Genomic DNA, 13,235 nt, shown 5'->3' on the forward strand with positions numbered 1-13,235 from the left:
TTACTATTTTATATATTTGCTAGTTTTATATTGTTACATATATATGAATTTTATATGTAACTATATAATTCGGTATGATATTCAGTATTTCGATATTTTTTTATAAATACCAAATATCATATCAAATACCAAACTTGTTAAAAATGCATACCAAATATCATATCAAATACCAAACTTGTTAAAAATGCAGACCAAATACCATAAAACCCAAATCAAGATATTAAAAATTTTGATTTCAATATGATATTCGATATTAACCATAGCATGCCCACCTCTGCATAGTATCTTTAAAATGCCAACAATTTAAAATATCAAAAACACCCTTGAAAGCAGCAATCAGACATGTTGACAAACAACATTGCTTGTAGCCTCTTATTAATAGTAGTAAAGTAAAGTAATTACGATAATTAATAATGAAAAAAATTATTATATATACGTTATAGGAAACTTACCTAATTAAATAAGCACACCTATCATATCTACTAAATATCTCCATACTTTACAAATAATTGCATAATTTTTATTTCATCCTCTTTCTCTGGTTCTCTCTTCCCCTTCTTTCTGCTCTTTCTCTCCCTCTCCCCGCTCTCTCGCTCTAACCTTTTTCTCTTTCTCCACTCTTTCTGCTTGGTTTATAATGTATATAAGTGGATATTTTGATACCCATGTATCTATGTACGGATATATTGATGAATGTATTAGTGCATATTTTGATACTAGATATATGTATCTTTGATATCAGATACATGCATCTAGAAATGAACATCTTAAATATTTGATATCAGATGCACTGATGAAATCAATATCGGATACATAGGATGAAATTGATATCAGATACACTAGATGAAATTAATTTTGGACACACACACACACATATATATATATATATATATATGAAATTAATATTGTAACACCCCCAATTTTTTTTAAGTTAAGACTGAACCATCCTTCATATGTGTATGGGATTGTACCGGATGATTCATAATTGTGTGCATGTGTGGAGGTTAATTATTTAGTGTGAAAATAGATTTGGAGATGAATTAAGGTCATAAGGATCCTCTAGCACAAAGTCGAGTCGGAAGTTTCCTTAGCGATTGAGTTTCGATAAAAAAATTTACTTGGATCAACTTCAAACGATCATGAGCCCGTTTGGATTGGCTTAAAAAAAGTAACTTTTATGTATAAAGTGCTTTTAGAACTTTGAAGTGCTGAAAGTTATTTTTATAAATAAGCAGTTGAGTGTTTGGATAAAAGTGCTTATGATGTGAATTTTAGGGTTAAAAGAATAAAAAAAAGTAGTTTGAGAATTTAGTTAAAATACAAGGGATATAAAAGTAATTTCCATGGTCAAAGAAAATGACTTTAAGCACTTTGGAAAAAAAAGTTAGAAATCCTAACTTTTCATTTTTGACTGACTTTAAGAACTTTATGGCTTAAAGTCAGCATTAGGCAAACACGTTCAAAAGCTAAAAAAAGGCTTTAAGTTGGTTTTGACCAACTTAAAGCCAATCCAAACGGGCTCCATATCTCTTATAATATTAAGAGTTAGGTGGCCCATGAATGTCAAATTAAATATCTACGGTCCTGACAGATACATGTATCCGAAACAATATTTTTCTAGCAGGAAATATAATTAGGAAAATTGTTATGTGGTATATAATTAGCATCAATAATAATGTGCTTCGTGGTGTTTCCTCATATATAATTTACTTAAAGACCCACCTTTTCTTCTTAGCCCATCCTTTTAGATGGATTAACTTTAATTGTGCCCAAACTATGTGAGTCCATTCGGACCACCAAATTGGGCTTATTGTGAGCTATGGTCAAGTCCATTCAGCTTAAATATATCTTTGGGTTTAGAAGGAATACTACTAGCTAGGAGTTCATAAAGATCTCTGTCTGCAGCAACTAATGAAAATTTTGCATTTATAAATGTGAAATTAAAATTGATCATGAATATCTAAGGAACCTTCCATATTAGTGTAATTAACTACTTTGTTCCTTTTTATGAGTAGTGAAAATAGTGAAAGAAATCAGAAATTCTAACAAGGGAATTCAAAAGATACTATACATTTAACCTTCTTTTTATACTATAAAATTGATACTGAATACACAAATACTGGATATCTCTCAGCTATATGCTAATCAAAAAGTATCTTAGTTACAATTACAAACTGAACTTTCACTCATTATTCTACGTACCTAATCCATCAATATTGATATATCCTATGACAATTTAATTTAGTGGCCGTGTATACAAAATTTTGCGTAAATATAATAATTGTATTACACACATGCAGTCACCAAATCACTAATTATACAAACCATCTACTGCATCCTTAGCCTTATTAATCATATACTTTTGTTGATTAATTTCCTTTACCGCATTTTGGTTATTATTCATTTCCCTACACTTGCATCTCCATGAAATAGTACTAGCTTGAATTAGATTTTTATAAGTGAATTATTGGACAGCGCACTAAAATTGAAAAGGCCATGGCATGGATCATGGGCGGAGCCAAGTAGCGTTGAGGAGTTCATCTGAATATTTTTTGTCAGAAAATTATATTATATTATATATATATATAGTAGTCGTAGATAATGAAATATCCTTTTGATCTCTTCATATATTTACTTTTATATATTTAAATTTTTAGCGAAAATTTTGATTCCGCACATGATCGACACGCATTCATCACTTAAGATCAAAAATGGACTCCGACAGTCAATAAGTTTGTACTTCCATGTCAGTACAAAATCACATGAAAAGTGCGCGTCATCCTGTTTAATGATATTGACAATTTCATCGTTTTGTATCCCACTATATATATATATATATATATATATATATATATATGGTCTCATTTTAATTTTGAATTGAACATGTAGACACAATGTTATATAATACGTGATATATAAAAATCAGTTTAAGTGTATCTCACGAGAATTATCATATGGATGTGTATATCTACTTGACTACTTACGCACATTTAAAGTTGAACATCATAAATATCAACTGAAACAATTTAAAGGGCACATTTATGTATTAGGTCTATATTCAATTATACAAAAGCCACTAGGTTGGTTATGTACTACAATTACATACATTAGGTCGTCTAATATATATATATATATATATATATTTATGTCATGTTCACAAAATGACTAAATACAGAACATGTTTTAATTAGGTCATAGAGGTTAGGAACATGATCAACTATGTTAAAAGAACATATTGCTGTTGGCCTGCACCTAAAACAATAACTATTCAGTAGACTGGAGTACAGAACATGTCCCATGAAGAATAAAAGTCAGGAATATAACGACATAAGTAAATATCAAGACTCATTCAACGGCTTATAACAAGGAAAAAAATTGCCGCCCCAAGAAACGGAACATGCGATGCGTTGAATTTAGTTAAACTCTAATACAATTATTGATTAGCGAGTGAAAAATTCAAAAAAAAAAAAAAAAGTGGAGACAAAGTTATTTCACCGATGCATAGAATTTAATAGTTTTAGTCTAATCTTGCTATTTATTATTAAAAAATCCATTTTTTATTATACATGTAAAAATAGTGAAGTATTAATTTAGAATCCAATAATTAATAATGGTTAAAAGGTCGACACCCTAAACTTATAAAACCTTAAATTCGTCTCCGAGTTTCATGATAATTTATAGGAGGCATTACGGATGTGGCCAAAAGCAAGACCTGGACCTGGTTCACGCAGTCAAGCAGCAAAAGTCCAAAAGTACTGAAGGAAAATATTTTTCAGAAAATGTTGAGATGAAACAATCCAAAAGTGGTCTAAAGATATTTGAGACCATTAGGGTGTTCATCCGAATCCTCTTTGATAGAAAAGTACACTATTTATAAATGGTTAAAATTATTTTATATATATATATAGTAAATGTTGAACTTCCTTTAACTAGTTTGTGTGTTTACTTCTTCATATTTTGAAATTCCTTAGTAAAAGTCCTAGCTCCGTTACTGCTAGAAACCTCAACTCAAAGCCCCAAAAGACATAATAAATTTACCTAGGCTTCAAACTAGGTTTCTTGCAACTCTAGCTTGAGTAGATTGTTTTACGTTTGAATTATTGGACAGAGCTTGACAAAGAAAGAATAAAAAACAAGCACTAAACCCAAAAATAATACAGTAATAATTGAAAAGGTATATATTATCAAGTTGCCATGACATGCATGCATTCACTAAGCAAAAGGGACTTGTCCTTACATTAGAAGTGCATGCAATCCTCTTTGATGATATCGACAAGTCATCCTTTAATTTTGATAAATGTCATAGTACAGAAGATATTTTAAGCGTTTGGATAATTAATATTTTTCTTAAATTAAAAAAAAATAAAGTATATGAAGTACGTTGATAATATTATCATTGTGTATATTCAAGTCATGTATAAAAGTTTAGGTGCCCGATCATGAAAGTCGTATGATTAAATTTTTACACAACTATTGTAGCCTTATATGCTTCCTCCATCCCCATATTAGTACTATTTAGGGAGTCAAAAAGTTTTATCCTTAGTATTAGGATGAATTATATATAATCTAGTAAAACAATATAATCTACCAGCTTTCTATAGTTAGATAGCTCTTGAATACATATGATATTCTTTTTTAAAAAAAATATTCAGAAAAAAATAACATATTTCTATATAATTTAGAAATAATTAAATTTTCAACTTCTTATTTTACCTATATTAATGATATCATTTATAGCCGTACAAATATATAATATATGACCTTTTTGAAATTTAGAGTAGTAACTAATTGATTCTTGAACCATACTAAACGATAAGTGGAACACTGATCCGAATGGGGTGGGGTGGGGCAAAAGATACTTGTAATTAATTGATTCTTGAGTCATACTGGATGATAAGTGGAACTCTGATCCTAATAGAGTATGGTGGGCCAAAAACACTGGTAATTAATTGATCATTGATAAGTTGTGTGAGAACGTGAAACAAAGTTTAGTTGATGAAAAGACAGTTGTAAAAGTGAACAAAGTATAGATGACCACAAAATTATGGACACTCAAATAAATTGTATGATCAGGGATTAATTGCAATCTATGCAAATTCTAGCAAACAATTGTCTGCGTAATTTTAAATTAAACATTATATAAAAGCTCTAAAGATTAGGCCATTCTGAGGCGAGTCCACAAATAAGATTTTGTCCATTTCTTCTGTCTCTGTTGATGATGCTGAAGCGGATTTCACTTCAACGGGTACTGGTCCCAGCTTTTTTTCTCCTTCGATAGAGTTGGATTGGAAGAGTCAGCCTGCGGGGTAAGCTTTTTCACGTGTGCGCATTATTGTTAGTTTGCATGACGGGCTGTAAGACGCTCAATCAATCGGGCACTATCCCTACCTCCACTGTTAATAAGTGGCGGCAAGACTCGAATTCTGGACCTCTGCCTGCTCTACTATGGTGAATTGTGTGAACCGTCCTTTTCTTCCTTCCTTGAGGACCAAAGCCGATCTTCGAAATGGAGAGGTGAACCCAAGTGATCCCCTCCCGCTTATCCACCCACCGTAAACGGTTCCATGAATCATGGGCGGATCTTAACAGATTTCCCGGTCTGAACATGCCAGGTTGGTTGACAAACCCCTTTCAGGTCACTTGCGAAGGAAACAAAGCTTAGGGCTCAAAGAAGTCCTCTCATCCTGAGGTGAGGGTGGGATGCCAATTCCATTTTGCCGGATTGAAAGAGCCATCAATCATTATGATCTCTTTCTTAGAAAAGAAAAAGTAACACGCTCCCGACAGGCAATTAATCCATAATATCATCCATCGTTGGCATTATTGGAAAAAAATCACCCAACTCTTATTCAAAGCCCATCTACACACTCCAGCTCTTGATGAAGAGGCGATCAATACTTTATTTATCATGCTCCGAACAGCACAAGCATTTGCTTGCTAATCTTATACCTTTGCGTTCTTTCAATTGGGAGCTTGGACATTACTCAACCTCAAAAGTTATTATTCTTTTTTCTAGACATATGCAAATTCAATTACGGAATAAAAATTCAAATTCTAAATAATTCATTTTGAATTCAAAAGCAAGGACTTATCGATTTTTAATAGATAGAAAAAGCTCAAGGTGAGAATTGACCTATACCATGTAAGGAGATATATAAACGTTCTTTCTTTGTACAAATAGGGGAGTTAACACTCTCCCCCACGTCCAAGAGTACTGTGAATAACATAACACGGGAGTCCAACATTGAAAAATACAATAATAAGGAATGATAGGTGTAAGATAAAGCCAGGTGCTTTTACTAAACTAGCGAAGGTTCAGTTCTAGTTAGAAAAAGAACAAGAAATGGACTTTCACTCTTCCTCGAACCCAAAAGTTAGTTCATGAGACAAGAATTACGGAGATAACAACTCATTTCCTCAACCAGTGTAGTTCTTGGGATTTTTTACAATGAGCAACAGCAGCCTCAATTGAACCTTCAATATCTGAACTGCTTCTCTTGAGGAAATTAAACTCATTATTGGAGTTGAAAGACCAATTAGATGATGAGAAAGAATCACCAGTTGAGGAAGAATTAGTTGAAGAGAAAGACCTTGAACTTCCATTTCTTGATTTTGGCTGCCACTTGATTGAAGACAAACTTAATTCAATGTTATTTCTAGTAGTATTTTTCAATGGGGTTTTTTTCTTGGAAACTTTCATGTCCTTACTAGAACAACAGTTACCATAAGATTTGCTAAACAAAGACTTGAGAAATTCCCTTGAAGATTTGAACTTTTGGTTGATTAAAGAATGTTTAATGAACTTAGTCCACAATTTCTTAGGACTTATTTTATGATCATTTGGATTAAGTTCAAAACTCACATTGCAAGTTTGTGATGGTGAACCAATTGGGGTGATCAAGAAATTTATACAAAAACTATCTTCTAAATCTTCAAAGAGCTCTGTTTGAAGGATTTTTTGGTGAAGAGGAAGGAGTCTTCCTCTGTAAAAGAGTTCATCAGCAGGGGAAGTTGTGGATTCTTTGTTATAATTGGTAATTGAGGCCATTTGGAACTCAAATTCTCTGTTTTGAGGGGAAGAAGAATTAGGACATGATGAAAAGTAAGAGCAAGAGTTCACTTCAATGTCTATGTATTCTTCATCATTTGAGTGTTCCATTGATGATGGAAGAGGATTTATGGCCATTTACTAGGAAAAAATGTGTATTTTTTTGAAGATTCTTATGGGGGGAGTTGAGCTTGGTGAATTAAAGGTAAAGGAGCTTTGTAGTTTAGATGGTGTCAAGAGAGAATTATATATTCACCCCAATAGATATATACCGGTTACGCGGAAAACAAACGAACAAGAAACAACAAATAAACAAAAAGATAAAGGATAGGAAAACAAGATAGGAATTAATTGACAATAATAGTTATAGAAAGCTAAAGCTTATGATTAATGGAACCAAATCAACCACTTAACATTGAAATCTACCAACTTCTTAGCCTGAATTTGAGTGCAAGATTTTGATGAAGCTCAGCTTCCCTTGATATATGTGACAGATACTCTTAAACATTTTATAATATTTTCTTACACTCCAAACTAGCTCAAACTTTTAGATGGATAAACTTAAGTCGTGTCCCAAAATGGTCTAAATGCTCAGTGCCATCCCCTGAAGTCTATGTTGATTGAGCAAATTATAATTTCATCGGCTACATTGACACTCCTAATACTAATTTAGTCCACTTAAATCCTATCGATTTAAGTCGAAAGCTTGTTCGTTGAGTCTTAAGAGGTTTGAAGTAAATTTGGGCTTATTGTGAGATATGTCAAGTCCATTTAGCTTCAGCCCATCACACTTTAATATCTCTCTCAAGCTTTTACATTATTTTTTGGGTATTTTACTTAAATCCCATAATGAAAAAGTTCAATTATAATTTATCCCGATTTTTTTGGTAATTACCCGAATTCTCTCTTTTTTCCAGATTTTTGATACATGCGAATGATGCTGATACATCGCGATTTGATACATAAGTCATTTTCATGATACATCGTTAGTTGATATAAATCAAACATTGTAATATCAATAAAACTTATGAATCAGCTTATAACACCTAATATATCATGAACATAACAAAAATAGCAGTAAAACTTATCTTTTACTGATACATTTTGTGTTTGGTTTGTATCAACTAGCGATGTATCAGTAAAAGGACTTATGTATCAAATCGCATGTATCAGCATCATTCCTATGTATCAGAAGAGGGATTTTTGAAATTTTTACAAATGGTAGGGAATAATTGAAAATATAAAAATATAAGGTGTGTAATTTGATAATTTTTCCTTATTTTTTTCCTTTTTTGTAAGCTGGGTTAGGGTCTAGGTTGGGTTTCGAGGGGTAAAAAAAGTGTGAGGTAATTTTTTAAAGTTTCGTGTTATTTTTGGAATTAAAAAAAATCAGTTTTAGGATTATTTTTTTAAAATTCAGTTTGCTTACTAAAGGGTAAATATGCATCATTTGTTAGATGGCACGGATATATATATACACTTTTTTATTAAAGTATATCAACTTTAAATCGCAAAGTTAAAATATATTTTCCCCCAAAAATAATTATATAAAAGGATTTAATGTACAATGCGTTAATGAGGTTGTTAACTGCTTTTGTTTTAGGAGAATAGTTTATATATATCTAGGGAAGGTCCTTTCTATTTCCTTGTGTTAGAGCGCAAGTGCTTTTTAATTTTAATTTTTTTTTTTGTATTAGATATATATTCATATGGGTCCGATTAATTGAAATTTGCATTGAAAAATCTCTTTTTGAAAAATAAAGTATTATCTATCAAAGGCTATTTTATTCTCTGAACTTAAATTCAAGATTCTAATTAAGGATGAATGACTAGTTTATCACTCACCAATCACCACCACAATCTTTTATGGTTTTCAATGTTTTGATTTTTGGTTAAAAGGTTTATCATAGATGTTTTCACTGAATTCCCAGGTGGATTATTATAATTATTATTATTTACTCTATTTCTGTTTAATGCACTATTACAATGTCATCAACTTGGGTTCGATTTTTTAAAAAAAAATTGACAGTCACACGAGTGCATTTTGTTTGTATATGTTTTTAGGATTAGTACCTCACTATTAATTAATTGACTTAACATTTTATAAACTTAAGAATGAATCTAATTAATCTTAAGGGAATAATAATAATAATAATAATAATAATAATAATAATAATAATAATAATAATAATAATAAAAGAATGAATCCAAATAAATTATATAGGTTGATGAAAGTGAGACCTAATAGTTAAGTTTTTTTTATAAATTAAATTACTATTGATCTTATTATTATTATTATTATTATTTGATTTCTTCACTATTTTTTAATCAATACTTTTATTTTTCATCATTGACTTATTTTTACGACACCCCCAACTCCCACCCCTAATTTACTCTACTTTATCTAAGGGTTAGTAAGCCAAAAAAAAAAAGATTGAGTTTGATAATAATTTAAAATTTAATCTGGTGACGTTGTAAAAAACAAAGGACAAAACAAGATCCTATGCAAAAAAGGAAGATTCTTTCTTTATATAAAATAATAATAATAATATCTCATCGAATAATAAATCCTTCTGTTCTGTAAAAATGCTTATCAAGTAGTAGTAGCACCATTTATCAAAAGTTAGTGGGATTTATCATAACTTAGACAGGTTTTATTCAGCCTCAACTTATCTCAATCACATTTCCTATGAATCTGTATACAAATTTTATTTCTATTTTATATAATTAGTGGCACAAAAATTATGTGCTTTACATGAATACAATATTTATTTATAAAATTATTTTTTAAACAATGTCAAGTAACAATTTTAAATTTATATATATATATATATATATGATAGTAAATTATCTCATTAAGTATAAAATAAATATCTATAAATATTATTAATATTATAAATTTTAAGTCTTGTGGATTAGAATAATTTCAACTTTTTAATCTAAAATAAATCATATATATTTGTATGATAGTAAATTATGTATCTCTCTCTATATATATACACGTATTTGTATGATAGCAAATCATATCAATATAAATATAGAATATGAATTTAAAAAACAAAAAAAAGCAGCTCAGACGTGTTACTATGAGAACGTGGGATCCCATGTGATTCTGCTGAGACTTTGTATTTTAATTACCTTAATATCCTACGTAGTCATACTCCAAATAAATTATATTTTCTCATAAGTAATCAGAAATTATTTAATCAAAGATTTCGGAATTGTACTTTGTGTATGACGAAATCTTTTTAGGAGTGCTATTTTTAAAAGGGTATTATAGTATGTGATCCGAATTTAATCAGAGCGTTCTACGGACGGTAGACATCAGGCAGAATTTTTTTTAAAAAAAAGAAATTATTATATTGACAAATATTGAGTTGCTATATGTAATTTAGTTAGGGTACATCAAAACTGAAATTGTATCCTACACTTGAAGTTGTTTGTCTTTTCTTTTTTAAAATTTTTTTTCTATAAATAATAACGTTAGATTTATTTATAGACTAATAATATAGATCATCAAGTTGACATAAAGTTTTGAATGATTAATTAATTTAGATGACATCATTCACCCAACTAGTCCAGATTTAATTAGAACAAGTTATCTATCCATATTTTTATTCTTTATTTATCAATCTAAATTACTATTGACTTTACAAGCTATCGTCTCCCCTCATTCCATTGGGTAAAAAAAAAACTTTTTTTTCTATACAAATCACTTTTTTAATCCAATCCCTTTTTTTAGCTTTATTAATTATTATTATTTTTCCTTTTTCTAGGAGTGTGCGTTGGTTGGTTCGGTTTGATTTATCGGTTTTCGATATTTTTTTATCGATTTTCGATTTATCGGTTTTTGATCGTTAACGGTTCGATTTTCGGTTTACCCAATAAAAAAATGCTCATAAAATAAATAGATGACTTCACACTTCTCTAATATTTTCCGATAAGCCTGTAAATGCTTTGATATATTGAAACAAAAAAGATAATGAGAAATTGTATCAATAAGAGCATATGTAGTACGAAGGCTACAATTACGTGTTACAACCAAAACATAATATAGAATTTCTGATGCATGTTAATCAAATTACATACATTTACAAATTTGAAAAACGCTACAATTATAAAGTAAAATCAAAACTAAAACCAAGCAATCAAACAAAATAATCTTGAACAATCTTAGTTCTTACTTTAATCTTTAGGTTTTGTGTAAAAATTAAAGCGGGTGTGAAGTAGAAGTACTGTGAAGATTGTAGCATATTATTATCGCTTTAGTCTTTATTACTAATATTTATGAAGAGTAAAGTAGTACAATACTACTGTCTTAATGGGTTATCTGCTTACCTAATAACTCAATACTAAAATCGATAATTCAATAATTTTTTTTTATAAAACCATTAAGAATGTATTAACCCACTAATTCAATAACAATAACCCAATAATATTTTTTTCGATTCAATTTATTGATCAATTCAATTTTTACACACTCCTAGCTTTTTCTGTTTCTTATCTTTATTTACCCAATTAAACCTACACCTAACTTTTAAAAATAGAAACAAAAAGGTAGACGAGGCGTTATCTGAATTTTTTCTTAAGATATACCCTTTTTAAAAATTATTTTTAAAATTTTAATCACAATTCATATAATTTAGCTTTCGGTAAAATAAAACAAGGAGAGAAGGACTATCAAAAATGTGGTACACTGAATAAGGTTATTCTTCTATTAATCAGATGTCTTGGATTTAGTTATAAGAAGTATTTTCTCAAAAAAAGGCCTATACTGTGCGAGTCCGAATTAGTCGTGCTCAAATATAAATGCAGATAAATAGACAGTAGTGAGTGTTAGCCACGTTATCAGCAATCTGTGGGACCCACAATACCACAAAGATCTAGCCCACAATTAGCGGGGCCCATTTCGTATGTGGTCGTACGTACGTCCTCTGATGCTTTCTAGGGAAGGTCTTTTCTGTATCATTTAAATCTGATAATAGCACCTTTCGTCCTTCCTATATTGATTAATGCTGACTTTACTCCTATGATTCTAACATATTTAATTTTTTAATTAATTAAAATATGTGTTTTTGGTTATATAGTATAGTATCCTCAAATATATAGCAATAGATTAATAGTAAAAGCGTAACATAACGTGTGTGTAATTAAAGTAGATGGTGTGGGTGTTTAGGCCATTCAAATTGAATATAAAATTTTCGATTTGGATTAAATATTTTAAAAAATTAATTTTGAATTAATTGATTTGGTTATTTTGAATTTTCGATTTCGATTATTAAACTTTTAAAGTATATCATCACAATTAATAATCTCAAATCACCTTATAATTTGCTCCTTAAAATTTACGACTTACAATAATTAACAATGATTGAGACCACTCGATGTCGTATATTAAGCTTTACTTGTGGAATGTTTTCTATTTAATATTTAGATTAGCAGTCACAATGAATATGATTATTATTGAATGAATATTATTGAGAACCAATAAGTTTATCCTTTTATAATTACAATGATGATGGTTATTATTGTTTTATGTTATTTTGCTAACTCATGTTCATTTGTCTAACCACTTTTCTTCATTTAGATTTATTTTTCATTGCTATCATATTTCCTTCACAAAATAGAGTATATATAGTGTGACAGAATTTCACGACTTTTCATTAAAAATATATTATTTTAATTTAACTATTATTAAATTATAAATCTAATATATGGAAGCTTAAACACAATCCTTTAATCCTCTTAATGCAATAGTACTTGAATCTGTTGTCTTTCCCTCAATTCATTTGCCAAACACCAAAAAAACTATTTTTTCAACACTTGTCGCTTCTTATCCATTCTCCTTTTTCTCTTTTATTTATAAAAAAATAAATGATTTCCTTTATTTCCACAGTTAAACCTTCCACGGTTACACCTTAACTTCATTAAAGTTAGAAACAAAAGGTAGATGTGACAAAGGTGGATGTAGCATTACACCACTACAATCATTAAATAACGTGATGCAGTAATTAAGATTATTTTTTTAATTAAAGACCTCAATTTTAAATGAAATTTAATGAAGAAACCTTTCTTTGAATAAGTTTTATGTAGCACAAATATGAATTAATTAAAATTTTAATACAAATATCGAATATTTTGTCCATATAAAAGAATCGTTCAAAATAGTCACGTCATTTATAAAATC

At 29.6% G+C, this 13,235-nt stretch overlaps 1 protein-coding gene across 1 annotated transcript; it reads right to left on the minus strand.

Annotated features, from left to right (window-relative positions):
• Window positions 1–6,153: 6,153 nt before the first annotated feature.
• Window positions 6,154–7,267, minus strand: LOC129877615 (probable membrane-associated kinase regulator 3). The gene has a single exon (XM_055953142.1). The coding sequence runs from the start codon at window positions 7,184–7,186 to the stop codon at window positions 6,410–6,412; it is 777 nt and encodes a 258-aa protein (XP_055809117.1). The 5' UTR covers window positions 7,187–7,267; the 3' UTR covers window positions 6,154–6,409.
• Window positions 7,268–13,235: the final 5,968 nt, after the last annotated feature.

This window comes from Solanum dulcamara, chromosome 12 (assembly GCF_947179165.1).
Source record: "Solanum dulcamara chromosome 12, daSolDulc1.2, whole genome shotgun sequence".
NCBI lineage: Eukaryota > Viridiplantae > Streptophyta > Magnoliopsida > Solanales > Solanaceae > Solanum > Solanum dulcamara.

What these genes read in the sequence shown, in the direction of transcription:
- LOC129877615 (XM_055953142.1), bottom strand. Translation starts at nt 7,186, where the DNA reads ATGGCCATAAATCCTCTTCCATCATCAATGGAACACTCAAATGATGAA.